This window comes from Perognathus longimembris, chromosome 14, assembly GCF_023159225.1.
Source record: "Perognathus longimembris pacificus isolate PPM17 chromosome 14, ASM2315922v1, whole genome shotgun sequence".
Taxonomy (NCBI): Eukaryota; Metazoa; Chordata; class Mammalia; order Rodentia; family Heteromyidae; genus Perognathus; species Perognathus longimembris.
Genome location: NC_063174.1, coordinates 29,796,797 through 29,808,604, shown reverse-complemented (window position 1 = coordinate 29,808,604; position 11,808 = coordinate 29,796,797). Strand labels below are relative to the sequence as shown.

At 33.7% G+C, this 11,808-nt stretch overlaps 1 protein-coding gene across 3 annotated transcripts in view; it reads right to left on the bottom strand.

The window, feature by feature from the left end:
• Positions 1–2,587: 2,587 nt before the first annotated feature.
• Ppm1a (protein phosphatase, Mg2+/Mn2+ dependent 1A) overlaps positions 2,588–11,808 on the bottom strand; it is a 40,746-nt gene continuing 31,525 nt past the window's right edge. For all 3 annotated transcript variants that reach the window (XM_048362911.1, XM_048362910.1, XM_048362909.1), the window contains 3 exons: positions 10,572–10,680; positions 8,409–8,466; positions 2,588–7,365 (listed from right to left, as the gene is read on the bottom strand). In XM_048362911.1, the coding sequence (XP_048218868.1) occupies positions 7,336–7,365; positions 8,409–8,466; positions 10,572–10,680 (197 nt within the window). In that variant the 3' untranslated portion in view covers positions 2,588–7,335. The remainder of the gene's footprint in view (positions 7,366–8,408; positions 8,467–10,571; positions 10,681–11,808) is intronic.

The window sequence follows — 11,808 nt, the reverse complement described above, 5'->3', positions numbered from 1 at the left end:
TGAACTCAGGGCCTGAGCTCTTTTGCTCAAAGCTAGTACTCTACCACTTTGAGCCACAGCACCACTTCCATTTTTTGAGTAGTTAATTGGAGATATGAATCTCACAGGGACTTTTCTGCCTGGGTTGGCCTTGAATAGTGATCCTCAGATCTCAGCCTCATGAGTAGCTAGAATTACAGGCCACCAGCGCCTGGCTTTCATTATACGTTTTATAATAATAAAATGAGCTCTTGAAGATCACAGATTATTACTTTTATCATCACTTCAGTCTCTAATCTCTAACTATGGATGCTAAAACTACTCAAACTTGGCAGTTGTTTTCAGACATAGGTAAACACAGGACAGGTATGACAAAACCAGTTACCACAAGTAGCAGAAGTAAACATTTCCTTCTGCATCATGTCACACAGGTACTCAAGCATTATTGAAAACAGGTGCTATACCCTAGATACTAGGTAAGAAGCCTTTCCCATTCTCAAGGGATTAAGAGACAAGATAATTTACTAGAAGTCAGGCATGGATGAGTATGTTCTGCCTAAGAGGAGAAAGTTTTTCTGGTTTACTTCTGGAATGTTTTCATTATGATAACCACCAAACACAATTTTCTGGCTGTCTTCCTAAAACCAGGAAAAGACAAGTCTAGTCAAATTCTAAGTATTATTTACCTTGTCAGCAAAGCTACCTAGATTGGCTAAGAGGAGAATGCTCAGCTTGGATGCTGGGATCTGAGAATCAAAGCTAAAAGCCAGCCTCAGGCAGAAGATTCCTCAGGACTCCATTTCCAATTAACCAGCAAAAAAACTGGCTGGAAGCATAGCTCAAGTGATGAGTGCCAGTTGTGAGCAAATAAGCCTCTCAAGTATGCAGTTCACGGCCTCATACTGCCTTCCCCATTGAATTCTTTTCATATCTTGCACTAATTTCAAATTGTCCAGGTTTTTCAGTCCACAAAAATGCTGCTGGTAATAAATACACACACATTATGCAATTGCCTGTTTATTTAGTGGCACCAATTTGCAAACTAAAATTATTTCTACTTTTCATCTCATGTTACAATCTGCAGCCATTCACAGGCTAAATGCAACTTTCCAAAAGACTTGAAAACAAAAGTACATTCTTAAAATTAGAAATGAATTCACATATTTTCTTTGGACCAGGAAATGGTACATAATACAAAATATACATTTATGGGATTTTTAAAAAAGTTTGGATCACATAACTCCATAGTGGGTGAGTTAATTGTGGAGGATTTTGTTACATGTTATTTAAGAAAAATATTTCTGCAGTTGTATTAGTCTTACATTTGTAGATCAAAAATGAATTTATATATAATGCAACATGCTTTTACATGTACATGTCTCCCCAGTCAAACCATTTATACAAATTAAGTGAAACAACTCAATTACAAAACCAATGAATATTGGGGTTTTATCATGGAAATAAGCTATTTTCCTGCAGATATGCTTTTGAATAATTTAAAGAAGGGGTAGGTAAGACAATGGTTTCCCAAAGTATAAATTAAATAAACTCTAATTGAATGTCCAATTTGGGCAACAAATCTACCAAGTTTTTTTCATTGCAATTATACTTTTGTAGGTATCATTAATTCTATACATTGGTAGCTGTCCATAAGATCCTATTTAACAGTCTGTATTAAATACTCAAATCCGTAATATCTGAAGTTAAAACATTTAATGAATTCTAATATCAGGAAGCTCAAATCTTAAAACCTGAGTGAGATCTGAAAGCTAATATGTTGTTGGTTAATATATTCTTAAGGTCAGAAACATTCCATTTCCACTTTACCTTTTCTCTATTACATTCCAAGAGTGGTAAATCTTAGAAAAAGACATCACCTCACTAAACTGGTCTAAATACAATGCCTTATCACCTGCATGAAACCTTCCCTCAGAATATATTTCCTTTAAAAAAAAAAAGGTATTTTAATACCAGGTTCTGGCCAGGCCACAATCAACCTCTTTTCTCTTTTAAAAATAATTCCTTAAAGTAGATTCACTGTTATGCCCTGGGCTCTGGCAGATCCTAACCAGGAGGCCAATGAGCCCTGCAATATTGTAAGCTTTATGGTATTATGTACATTATATGCATTTTCCCAGTAGTCTCTAGGATTCATCATTCTCAAAAGGCCCCTAGCCCCCAGATGATGAAGAACCACTGCTCAATTTGTGCCAGCCACAGTACCAAATAAGGAATTTTGCACTATAGCTATCCGATCGCTCACACAAATCTAGCCTGCTTCAGATAGTACTACACAAATGTAAATACCACTAGTCTTTCATTAGACAAGGACTAGGTAGGACTAGCATCAAATACTAAAAAATGATAGTTTAATTTGAATGTCATCAGAAGAAAACTTGAGTTTTGGAGCAAAGAAAAGACCTGAATGGTTAGGTTTTATGATGAATAAACACTAAATTTGTTTTTCTCAATTGCTTCTATGTTGAAGCATCAGTAACTTTTATCATATTCCGTATTATTCCAGGTTATTTGAGTGGCAAAGGCTGATGCTTGCTGCCTTAACAGTTTTGTTTTGCTGGCTTTCAAAAGAATCGAGTAATCTTTTCAGCTCTTTTCACCACTCCATATCCCATGTTTTCTCTTTTTCAGCCCAGTTTAACAAAATATTAGTTGGCCTTGATGAGGTAATAATACATCATTTTCTTGCTTAAGAGAATGGAACTGACCTATTTCAATTTGAAGGAGAGAGAGAACATCAAGAGGGAATACAGGAAATGGGGTATTTCATGCAGGATAAAGAAAAGTGTATTTCTGTTTTTCAATTTAATCCCTACCCCCATGTCATAAAAACCTAAGTCAACTGCAAGGTCACTGCAATCTAATTTTCCTAATTGATACTCCTACTTGTGCTAATATAAATAGGAACAGTGAGAGAAGAGGCCACTAGCTTAATCTATATAGCAGGTAAGAGGGAAATAACCTGTGCTGAAGTGAACTGAAGTGGGAAATGCTCATCTGACAAAAAGAGGAGCTGATGTCTCTAATTCTGCAGAGCATTCTGACCACCATTCATACAAACATTTAATTTAGTATTTGACCAACAAAATAATTCAGTATTACATATTTAGAAAATGTGTTCTTCAATATTTCAAGCATATCTTTAAGTATATATAATTTAAAACAAATACAAACAAAACATGTGGCACATTATTGAAGGATAAAAGTAAAATTAGGTTTCTAAAAATTTAAACTATAAAGAAAAGTTAATCAGAAGACTCAACTGTCACTCGATTTAAAAATGGTTACCTCACTTGCAAAATATGTAAGTAAAAGTATATGCAATTTGCAGGTCCCTTCAAAGAAAAACCTCAAATGAGAAACATTTACAAAATGAAATATTTACATACATTTTCTAATACCAAAATTGAATATAATACTGTAAAACAGTAAAGTGTGAATAAAAAGTATACCATGTATTCCAAAATTAAGATCAAGAAAAGTAGTATCTAATTTCATCAGTTTTTAGAAATCACATGCTAAGTTTTCATGTGAATTTGTTTAGTAACGATGGGCAGTGAAATTTTTTTAAATATTCAAACACATTTTCACATTTGGCAAAACTGTTATTAACACCAGCATTGTGTTATAATTAAAAGTTATAAATAAGATTATATATACACACATGTGTAAACAAACATGTGTATACATATATAGAAACATACATGTATACACAGACACATATGAATGCATGAACAATGCTGTAAATCCATCAGTATTACCAAAGGTACAAGAATTATAAGAAATCCATCAGTTCTCTGATTTGCTGCTGTCAGCAGGAAAAACGAAGGCCATTTGTTAGACAATCAGGAATTCTGAATAGACTCAAGTCTTGCCTCATCAATCCAATTTTACTTTTAGACTAAGCAAAATTTTCTTTTGAATGAGATTTTGAACTCTGGGGAAGAAAAAAAAAAGAATTTTCAGATAAATAAAGTATCAATGTACTCTTTAGGGCAGGGGCTTTGTTAAGGAAAGTCAGTTGGCTGATAGACATGGATTCAGGTATAATATTAAGATAAACTAGACTGACTCAAATGTAAACTCCCTGAGGTAAGGACCTATTTCATCTCTGTATAGTCCCATGGTAGTTGACCCAGAACAGCATTTCATAGACAATAATCACCATACTTTTTGGAAAACTGATTAGCCAGACTAATATGTGATCAAACATTAAAAGCAATGCTATAATTCAGGTTATTTGAATTTTACAGCTGATGTAATTTTTAATCCAAATTTTTTTTTATCTCTTTGAGACAGGGTCTCACTAAGTAGCCCAAGCTTGCCTCAGACGTGAGATCCTTCTGTCTTTCCATCTCCATGCCCAGCTTTTTTTCCATACACTGTTCTAAAAATGAAGTAGCTGGGAAACTTTATAGTTCTCTAGAAGCCAATTCATATGTGATAACTAAAAACAAATTTGAGGCTACTTCTAAAGATTAGTGAATACCACTTTTTTATTTTTAAAGTTAATGCTAATAACAAGAACTTCCTTCTGTTATCTGTAAAAGTATATTCTCCCCACATTTAAAATTTGGAGACTATACCTTCTTAAAACAATCAGAGATTGACATGAGTTGTCTCTTGCCTGCTATACAAAACTGAGCTTCCTATTAACATGAATGTATACTTTGAATATCCCAAGAACTTTTTTCCCTCCAAAAAGAAAAAAAGGATACACACCAAAGATTTTTGAGGCATTTGCCCTGAGATGTTAATAGCATAAGAAAAAAGGAGTGACGGCCAAGAATGTTCAACATACATACAAAATGAAGTGCACACAAAGGAGGTGCACAAGTGAAAGTGACAGGTGACCACAGGGTGGGCTGCCCACCCTAACTATCATCCCCAGTCGGGAACGCCTATGTTCTGCTGGGATAATGGTGCGGTTCCTTCCTGTATTTTTCTAACAAAAAAAATGGCATAGTACTGGTTCATGTGAAAAGACTTCACCTTCAGTCTTCTTGGACCACACTGTGGCAACTTTCTCTCAATTTCAGCTGAATTTTTAAGAGGAACATTTTAATTTCTCCTTCATTGTTTAAAAACATTCAAATAAAAAAAGGTTCTAAATAAGCTGTTATGGTTTGAAATACAGCTCTTCACATATTTTACTTATGATTTAAGTTTTACATTTCAAGATTCAAGCTTTTGAAATTAAAAAGTTAAAAAAACTTCAGGTTATTGAAAAAAAAATAGAAACCAGCTTGTTGTAATAGGAATTTAACTTTCAGTACTAGTATGTCTAGTAAACCTGTGCTAGAAGCACTGTTAGACATTAAATGCACTTTTAGATGTTTGCAAAGCCGTAAATTAGAACATTACCATATTTCGCACTCTACCACAGATTTAGACATTAAGCATTTATTATAAGTTAAAGTATGGAATTGTTTTTGTAATTCCAATTGTTATAAATTTCTAAATATAAATAGTATTTCCGTTTTTATTCATGCTGGATTAAAATACAAATTAAATACAATTAAGTTACATTTAATCACCTCATAAATAAGAGGGATAATGAAAGAGTTTGCTAGTATGTAGCTACTTAAATTGGAGACATCAACATTACTTTTCCTACTATTCCCCTAACTTTACATTAGTTTTAAGGCTATATATACAAATATGTATATTTCCAAGTTAGGGAAAAACAAATATAACAAAATGAACTATACTAGCTTTATACACAAAGTTTTGATTTGTATTTAATGTTGTATTTTAATCTTACATTTTAATAGTTTTCTCATGGGGGACTCTGCCTACTGATTCAATTACATAGTGATAAATACAATAATCAACTAAAAAGACAAAAATACAGAGGGACACAGAACAGTAGTCTTTTCGATGTGACAGACTGTAAAACTTACTTTCACATGCTTAGAAGAATTTAAACCTAAATTAAATTAGGTATTTTTATATCTACAGTTTCTTAAACTTTGAAATTTATTTTAAAAGGCCAACAGCTAAATATTATCATCATGCTATATTTCAAATCACAAATACATCTTAACCACTTAAGAGTCTAAAGACATGGGCCAATTAAAAATCACAGGCAAACACATACTCACAAACACACACATACCTACCATAGAGTGTTAGATTGTCAAACTTTGACAATTATTTTAATTAAACAGTAGGTAAATTCAAGCTGATGCATGTCTTAATGAAAAGTAAGCAGTCTGAAATAAACCTACTTGAAAAAAGATTAATAAACAGAGACTTTAAATCTTTCTAATGGAAAGGAACAGTTCCATCTTGACCTGGAGTATCAGTATCGTCCGATTAAGAGACTAACATGTTTCCCTATGAGAAATCATTCCCTATCATTTACAATGGCATGGTGTTCTGAAAGGCCGGGGTAGAAGAGGAATTACACATACATGATTAAATTTCTTGTTTGTTAAGTCAAGCTTTATTGATAAAATGAATTCAGAATATCTTACCAGGAACAGCAGCAGGCCCAGCCAATCATGATAGCAAAAAAATAAAAATAAAAAATAAAAAAAAATGTGGCAGTCTCCTACTATATGTAGGAAGCTGCTGCTTTTCAATTAGGAATTAAATGTAAGGACTTGTAAAAGAGGTCCAAAAATCAAAGGCATTTTAGCCCCAAGATTGATATTCTTATGAATATACTATATTACCTGCAATACTCATGGCAACAAGGAGAGAATAGCCTATATGACAGTTAAATGAAGGGAAGGCTTCATCAACAATGCCAATCCCCTGCCAAGAACATTAAGACAGTTTCCATAACTCCTTGGATATCCGACTTTGTATGACTTTGAAGTTATTCTCCATAATCATGTGCACATTTGAGTGTCTAGTGATGTGGTTGCTGCTCTCCCTGTTCCAATCCCAAGTCCGAACACAGCGAGACTTGAAAGGGCTATATATCTGTTGCATCACATAACAAGCCAAACATTTCTTGTATCATTGATAGTGATTTTAAAAGCAGTTCATAATTAAATATAAGCATTTTGTACAAGGACAATTACACTTTACAAAAAAAAATCATACAACAAAAATTGCTGGAGTCTGATTTACAACATGAATTATGGTTTGAAATCATGTTTCTGTAAGTCTCAAATTTACAAAAAAAAAAAAACCCAAAAGGAAACAAAACAAATCAGTTCTGGGCTAGCTGTTGTACTGCTGAAGCTCTCTGGTGTAATCACGCTCACCCAATGTCATGTCATAGCTCCTTCCTTAATGTTGAGGATGGATGTTAAAAGGTTCAACCAAGTTGAGCTGTGCTCTCCTTCGGAGGTGATGGTAAATTCCATGGCTGGATGAGCAGTTTTACCACATATCATCAGTTGATGTAGAGTCCTTTATAAAAGGAAAAAGACAAAACAAAATAAACTAAAGCTTAAAGGTGCCAAAATATACTATGGACCAGGTGAAGTTTTGTAAACGCTGATTTTTAAAAAACATTTTTTAAAATATGATATTATATATGCTGGCATATTGAAATATCAGTATTTTTTGCAATTTTTGTAGATGTTAAAAATACAATCTTTTTTAGAACACTTTTAAAATAAGCTTTAAGTGAATTATGAAAGACTAAGAGCTCAAACCTATGAGGTTTTAGCAAGTTTATAATGCAATATACAAGATGTTTCAGAGCTCTTCCTAATTACTTAAAATGATCACATTTTTATAAACATCATATTACAACAGAACTATAGGAGAAAAGTTAATATGGTATTCTAACATTTATAGAAAAAGAATTCTAATTTGGAGGGGGGGGTAGAGGGCTGTTCTGGGGCTTGAACTCAGGGCTTGGGCATTGTCCCTGAGCTTCTTTTGCTCAAGGCTAGTGCTCTTCTACCACTTCAGCCACAGTGCCACTTCCAGCTTTTCCTGTGATTAATTGGAAATAAGAGTCTCATGGACTTTCCTGCCAGGGTTGGCTTCAAATTGCAATCCTCAGATCTCAGTCTCCTAAGTATCTAGGATTACAGGCATGAGCTACAAGAACCAGCTTACTTCAGGATTCTTGACATAGATATTTCTAACCACAGAAACTATTTGGTGGAGATAACATTCTGAAGTTCTGTTGTGGCTCCCTACAAAACTCAGAATATTTCAAAGTTCTGAGAAGTATCTTCTCAATTATAAAAAAATGTATTTGGTGAGGGAGGCCTTCTGAAGCTGATCGTAGAAGCTTACAAGGATGCCACAAAAGCTTTGTGAGAAGTGGCCACTCACCATGATTATGTTTAGTCACTAGGACTGTGGTGCAGGCAGGGATCAGAGCAATCATAGATGTAAGAGAATGGGAACAGTGAACAACTCTGTGATAATAGAAGAAGGATTTGCACATAGAACAGAGGGAAGGAGAAAGCAAAGGGAACTAAAATGCTACTCACAGTGTCATCATTTTTGTAAGGATTCAATCTATTGTAAACGGCTTCAATTACATTCCGCCTAAATTTTTAAAAACGCAGAAAATTAATTCCTCAGAAAATACAACATTGCTCAATAACTAAAAACTTCAAAAGTGATTTCAAAATTAGGTATCATTTAGTTCTTCTATTTCTGTTGGCAATAAGTGAGTTTCATTTACTTTTAAGAAATAATATATGTAAATGTAAATATATGTAAATGTTATACTTCATTAACTCATTAAGTGAAAACTTAAAAGTCATGGTTAAAAACAAAAGTAAAATAACAGTCTATATACTTTTATTTGAAATAAGTGACTGAATCACCAAAGGCCATGACAATCTTATGATATACTAGCTAAATAGTGTCACTGTTTTAAAATAGAAGTTCACATTTGTTGTAGTAAAATAATTCATATGTTTATAATTGTTTCCTTCCCTCCTTCTATCCTTGCCTTCTGGTATAGATGATTGAAATCAAGATCTAAGCAACCTCTTACTTCAGCCACAACCAATCTTATTCCTACTTTTCTTTATAAATTTCTATTAAAACTTGAAAATTTAAATATAATATTCCCATGACAAGGCTAGGAATAATCTTTTTATTTATTTATTTTTGGTATTGGTACTGGGTCTTGGACTCAAGGTGTGGGTGCTGTTCCTTAGCTTTTTTATTCAAGGCTGATGCTGATGTTCTATCATAGTTCCAGTTTGGGAACTGTTGTGATCAGATTGGCTTTGCCCTTGATCCTCAGAACTCAAACTCCTGAAAAGCTAGAATTATAGGCAAGAGCTACTGGTGCCAAATGGAATTAATTATTTTTTCAATAATATTTTATTTTATTTATAATTTTATTTATAAATACCTTTTATTTTATTTTTGCCAGTCCTGCGCTTGGACTAAGGGCCTGAGCACTGTCCCTGGCTTCTTTTTGCTCAAGGCTAGCATTCTACCACTTGAGCCACAGTGCTATTTCTGGCCTTTTCTATGCATGTAGTGCTGAGGAATCGAACCCAGGGCTTCATGTATACAAGGCAAGCACTCTGCCACTAGGCCATATTCCTTTTTATTTTCTTTATAAATCTAGTTGGGTGGTACACACATGTAATCCTAACATTGGGTAGGTTAGGGTGAGATAGAAGAACAAGTGTCTGGGGACAGCCTATGTAACTTTGTCAAACTCTGATTTGCAAAATAAAAAGCCAGTACTTTCATCCTCCATGGTAGAGCTTTTGTCAAGCAAGAGTACCCTGGTCCTCTCAACACAGCTAAATAAGTCTATAGAACTTATAGCCTCCCTATTTCCAGTGCAGATTTAAACAATTGTAGACTATGGTATCATAGATGGTCATGGGGAAGAAGTTACCAAAAAAGCTTCAAGTGAACTTTAACAATGACTCTTACTGAAGTGATTACAAAGAATATGGCCAAAATTGTGAACAAAGGAAATGAGTCAGAAATGCCTTTGTGTGTGTGTGTGTGTATGTGTGTGTGTGTGTGTGTGTGCTGGTCTTGGGGCTTGAACTCATGACCCAGGCACTGTTCCTAAACTTTTTTGTTCAAGGCTAGTGCTCTACCACTTGAACCACAATTCTACTTTCAGCTTTTTGCTGGTTAATGGGAGGTAAGAGTCTCATTAGTCAACCTGGGTTGACTTTGAATGGTGATCCTCAGATCTCAGCTTTTTGAGTGGCTAAGATTACAAGTGTGAGCCACCAGAGCCAAGCAGCAATGTATTTTTGTAGTTCAATTATTTTGGTAGTTGAGGTAAAAATGTTTTAAGTATTGAATTAGAAAACTGCTCAAATACTCCAATTTGTATTAAGTATAGGTATAAATGTAATATATACCACAAGTTAAGCCAGTTCTCTGAACTTTAGTGAAAGGAAAAAAGGTAAGATATACGTCTTCCTATCCTGTTACCCCAAACCAGCTAACCGGGGGAAACCAGAGATGCAGAAACATAGCTCAGGTGGGAAAAGAGAAGTTTGCAGATATTGTTTAGATGTCTGTAGTGCAATATAGTTAAAAAAATCACAAATTTTGAAAGCCCATATAAATGCATCCTTTTAGAAATTAGGTAAATACATTTTATCATTGGATACTTAATATTTTCATTTACTGACATAATACAGAGTGTGACTTACTTGCTTGCCAGTTCACCCCCTGGTGGGAGGCTGGGGATGTTCTCACTTGCTAATGTGCGCATCACATGGACTAAGTCGGGGACGCCTTCCCCCTGCTTCTTTATGATTTCTGGGAATCAGAAGTACTTTTTTTGTAAGTGTTATCCAAATTTAATTTAAAAAACTGAAACAAAATAACTTAAGTTTTAAAGATGACATTACCACTAAAATTTTCTAAATTGGTATCATTAAAAAATCACCTTTGAAATGACCTTTGAAAATTTAAGACAAAAGGAAGCAGAAAAGGATACAAAAGGCTAACCACAACGAATTAAAACAATCTAGATAAAAAAAATGCAGAAAGGAAAAAATTCATGCTAAATCTGATTTACATAATCAGGGATATGTCTACACCAAATGAATATAGCCTTTCTTAAGGTGTCTACTAATTACTGTTAAGATCAACTCCTCTCTTTAGACTGGACACGTTTCCTGAATTTTGTCCTGTAAACTACATTGCACAGATTTAAAAATTCAGGACTTGAGAAAAGCAATCTTTAAGTGAAGAGGATTTTATTAATTGTATACTAATCCGCTTCATTTTTTACATATACATAATTTATATTTGCAAAATGATATTTAAGTAGTATCTTGAAATCACTCTATCTCAAAGTTTTTCTATACTATCTTTAGGCAACATTTAGATATATAATACCATTTCCTTAAATGACCACTAAGCAAAGACTTGAAGGGGAAAGGTCTAAATTTCAAGGCAAAAAGTTTAAGAAAGATTTGATAAACCATACAAGTACATTTAAAATAGTTATTTTCAAAACATTCAGATATTAGACATGGCGATAGGATCTGCAGATGTGTTCTGTTACTCATACCATAGAACTTGAAAACATAACAAGTCTATACTTAGAATTTTAGTATACTTACTCTACATGCAAATTTAAGTCAAAGGCACTTGCAAATTATATAATCAAGTTTTGTTCAGTTTTTGTTTTTCAAGGTTTATACTAAGAAATGGTACTTCCTTCCTTCATTGGACAAGGGATTATCATTCCAGTACTCAATTTATAAATACCTTTGAAAATAATAATGTATATGAAGTTCCTTCACACTTTGGTCAAACCTCAACTATTCATCATTAAAGGCACACATTAAAAGACAAACATTGCTACCCATAAAATTTCTTTAAATGGCTCTAGTTGTCCTTTCAGAATAAAGGCCAAATTTACCTTTTTTATTTGCC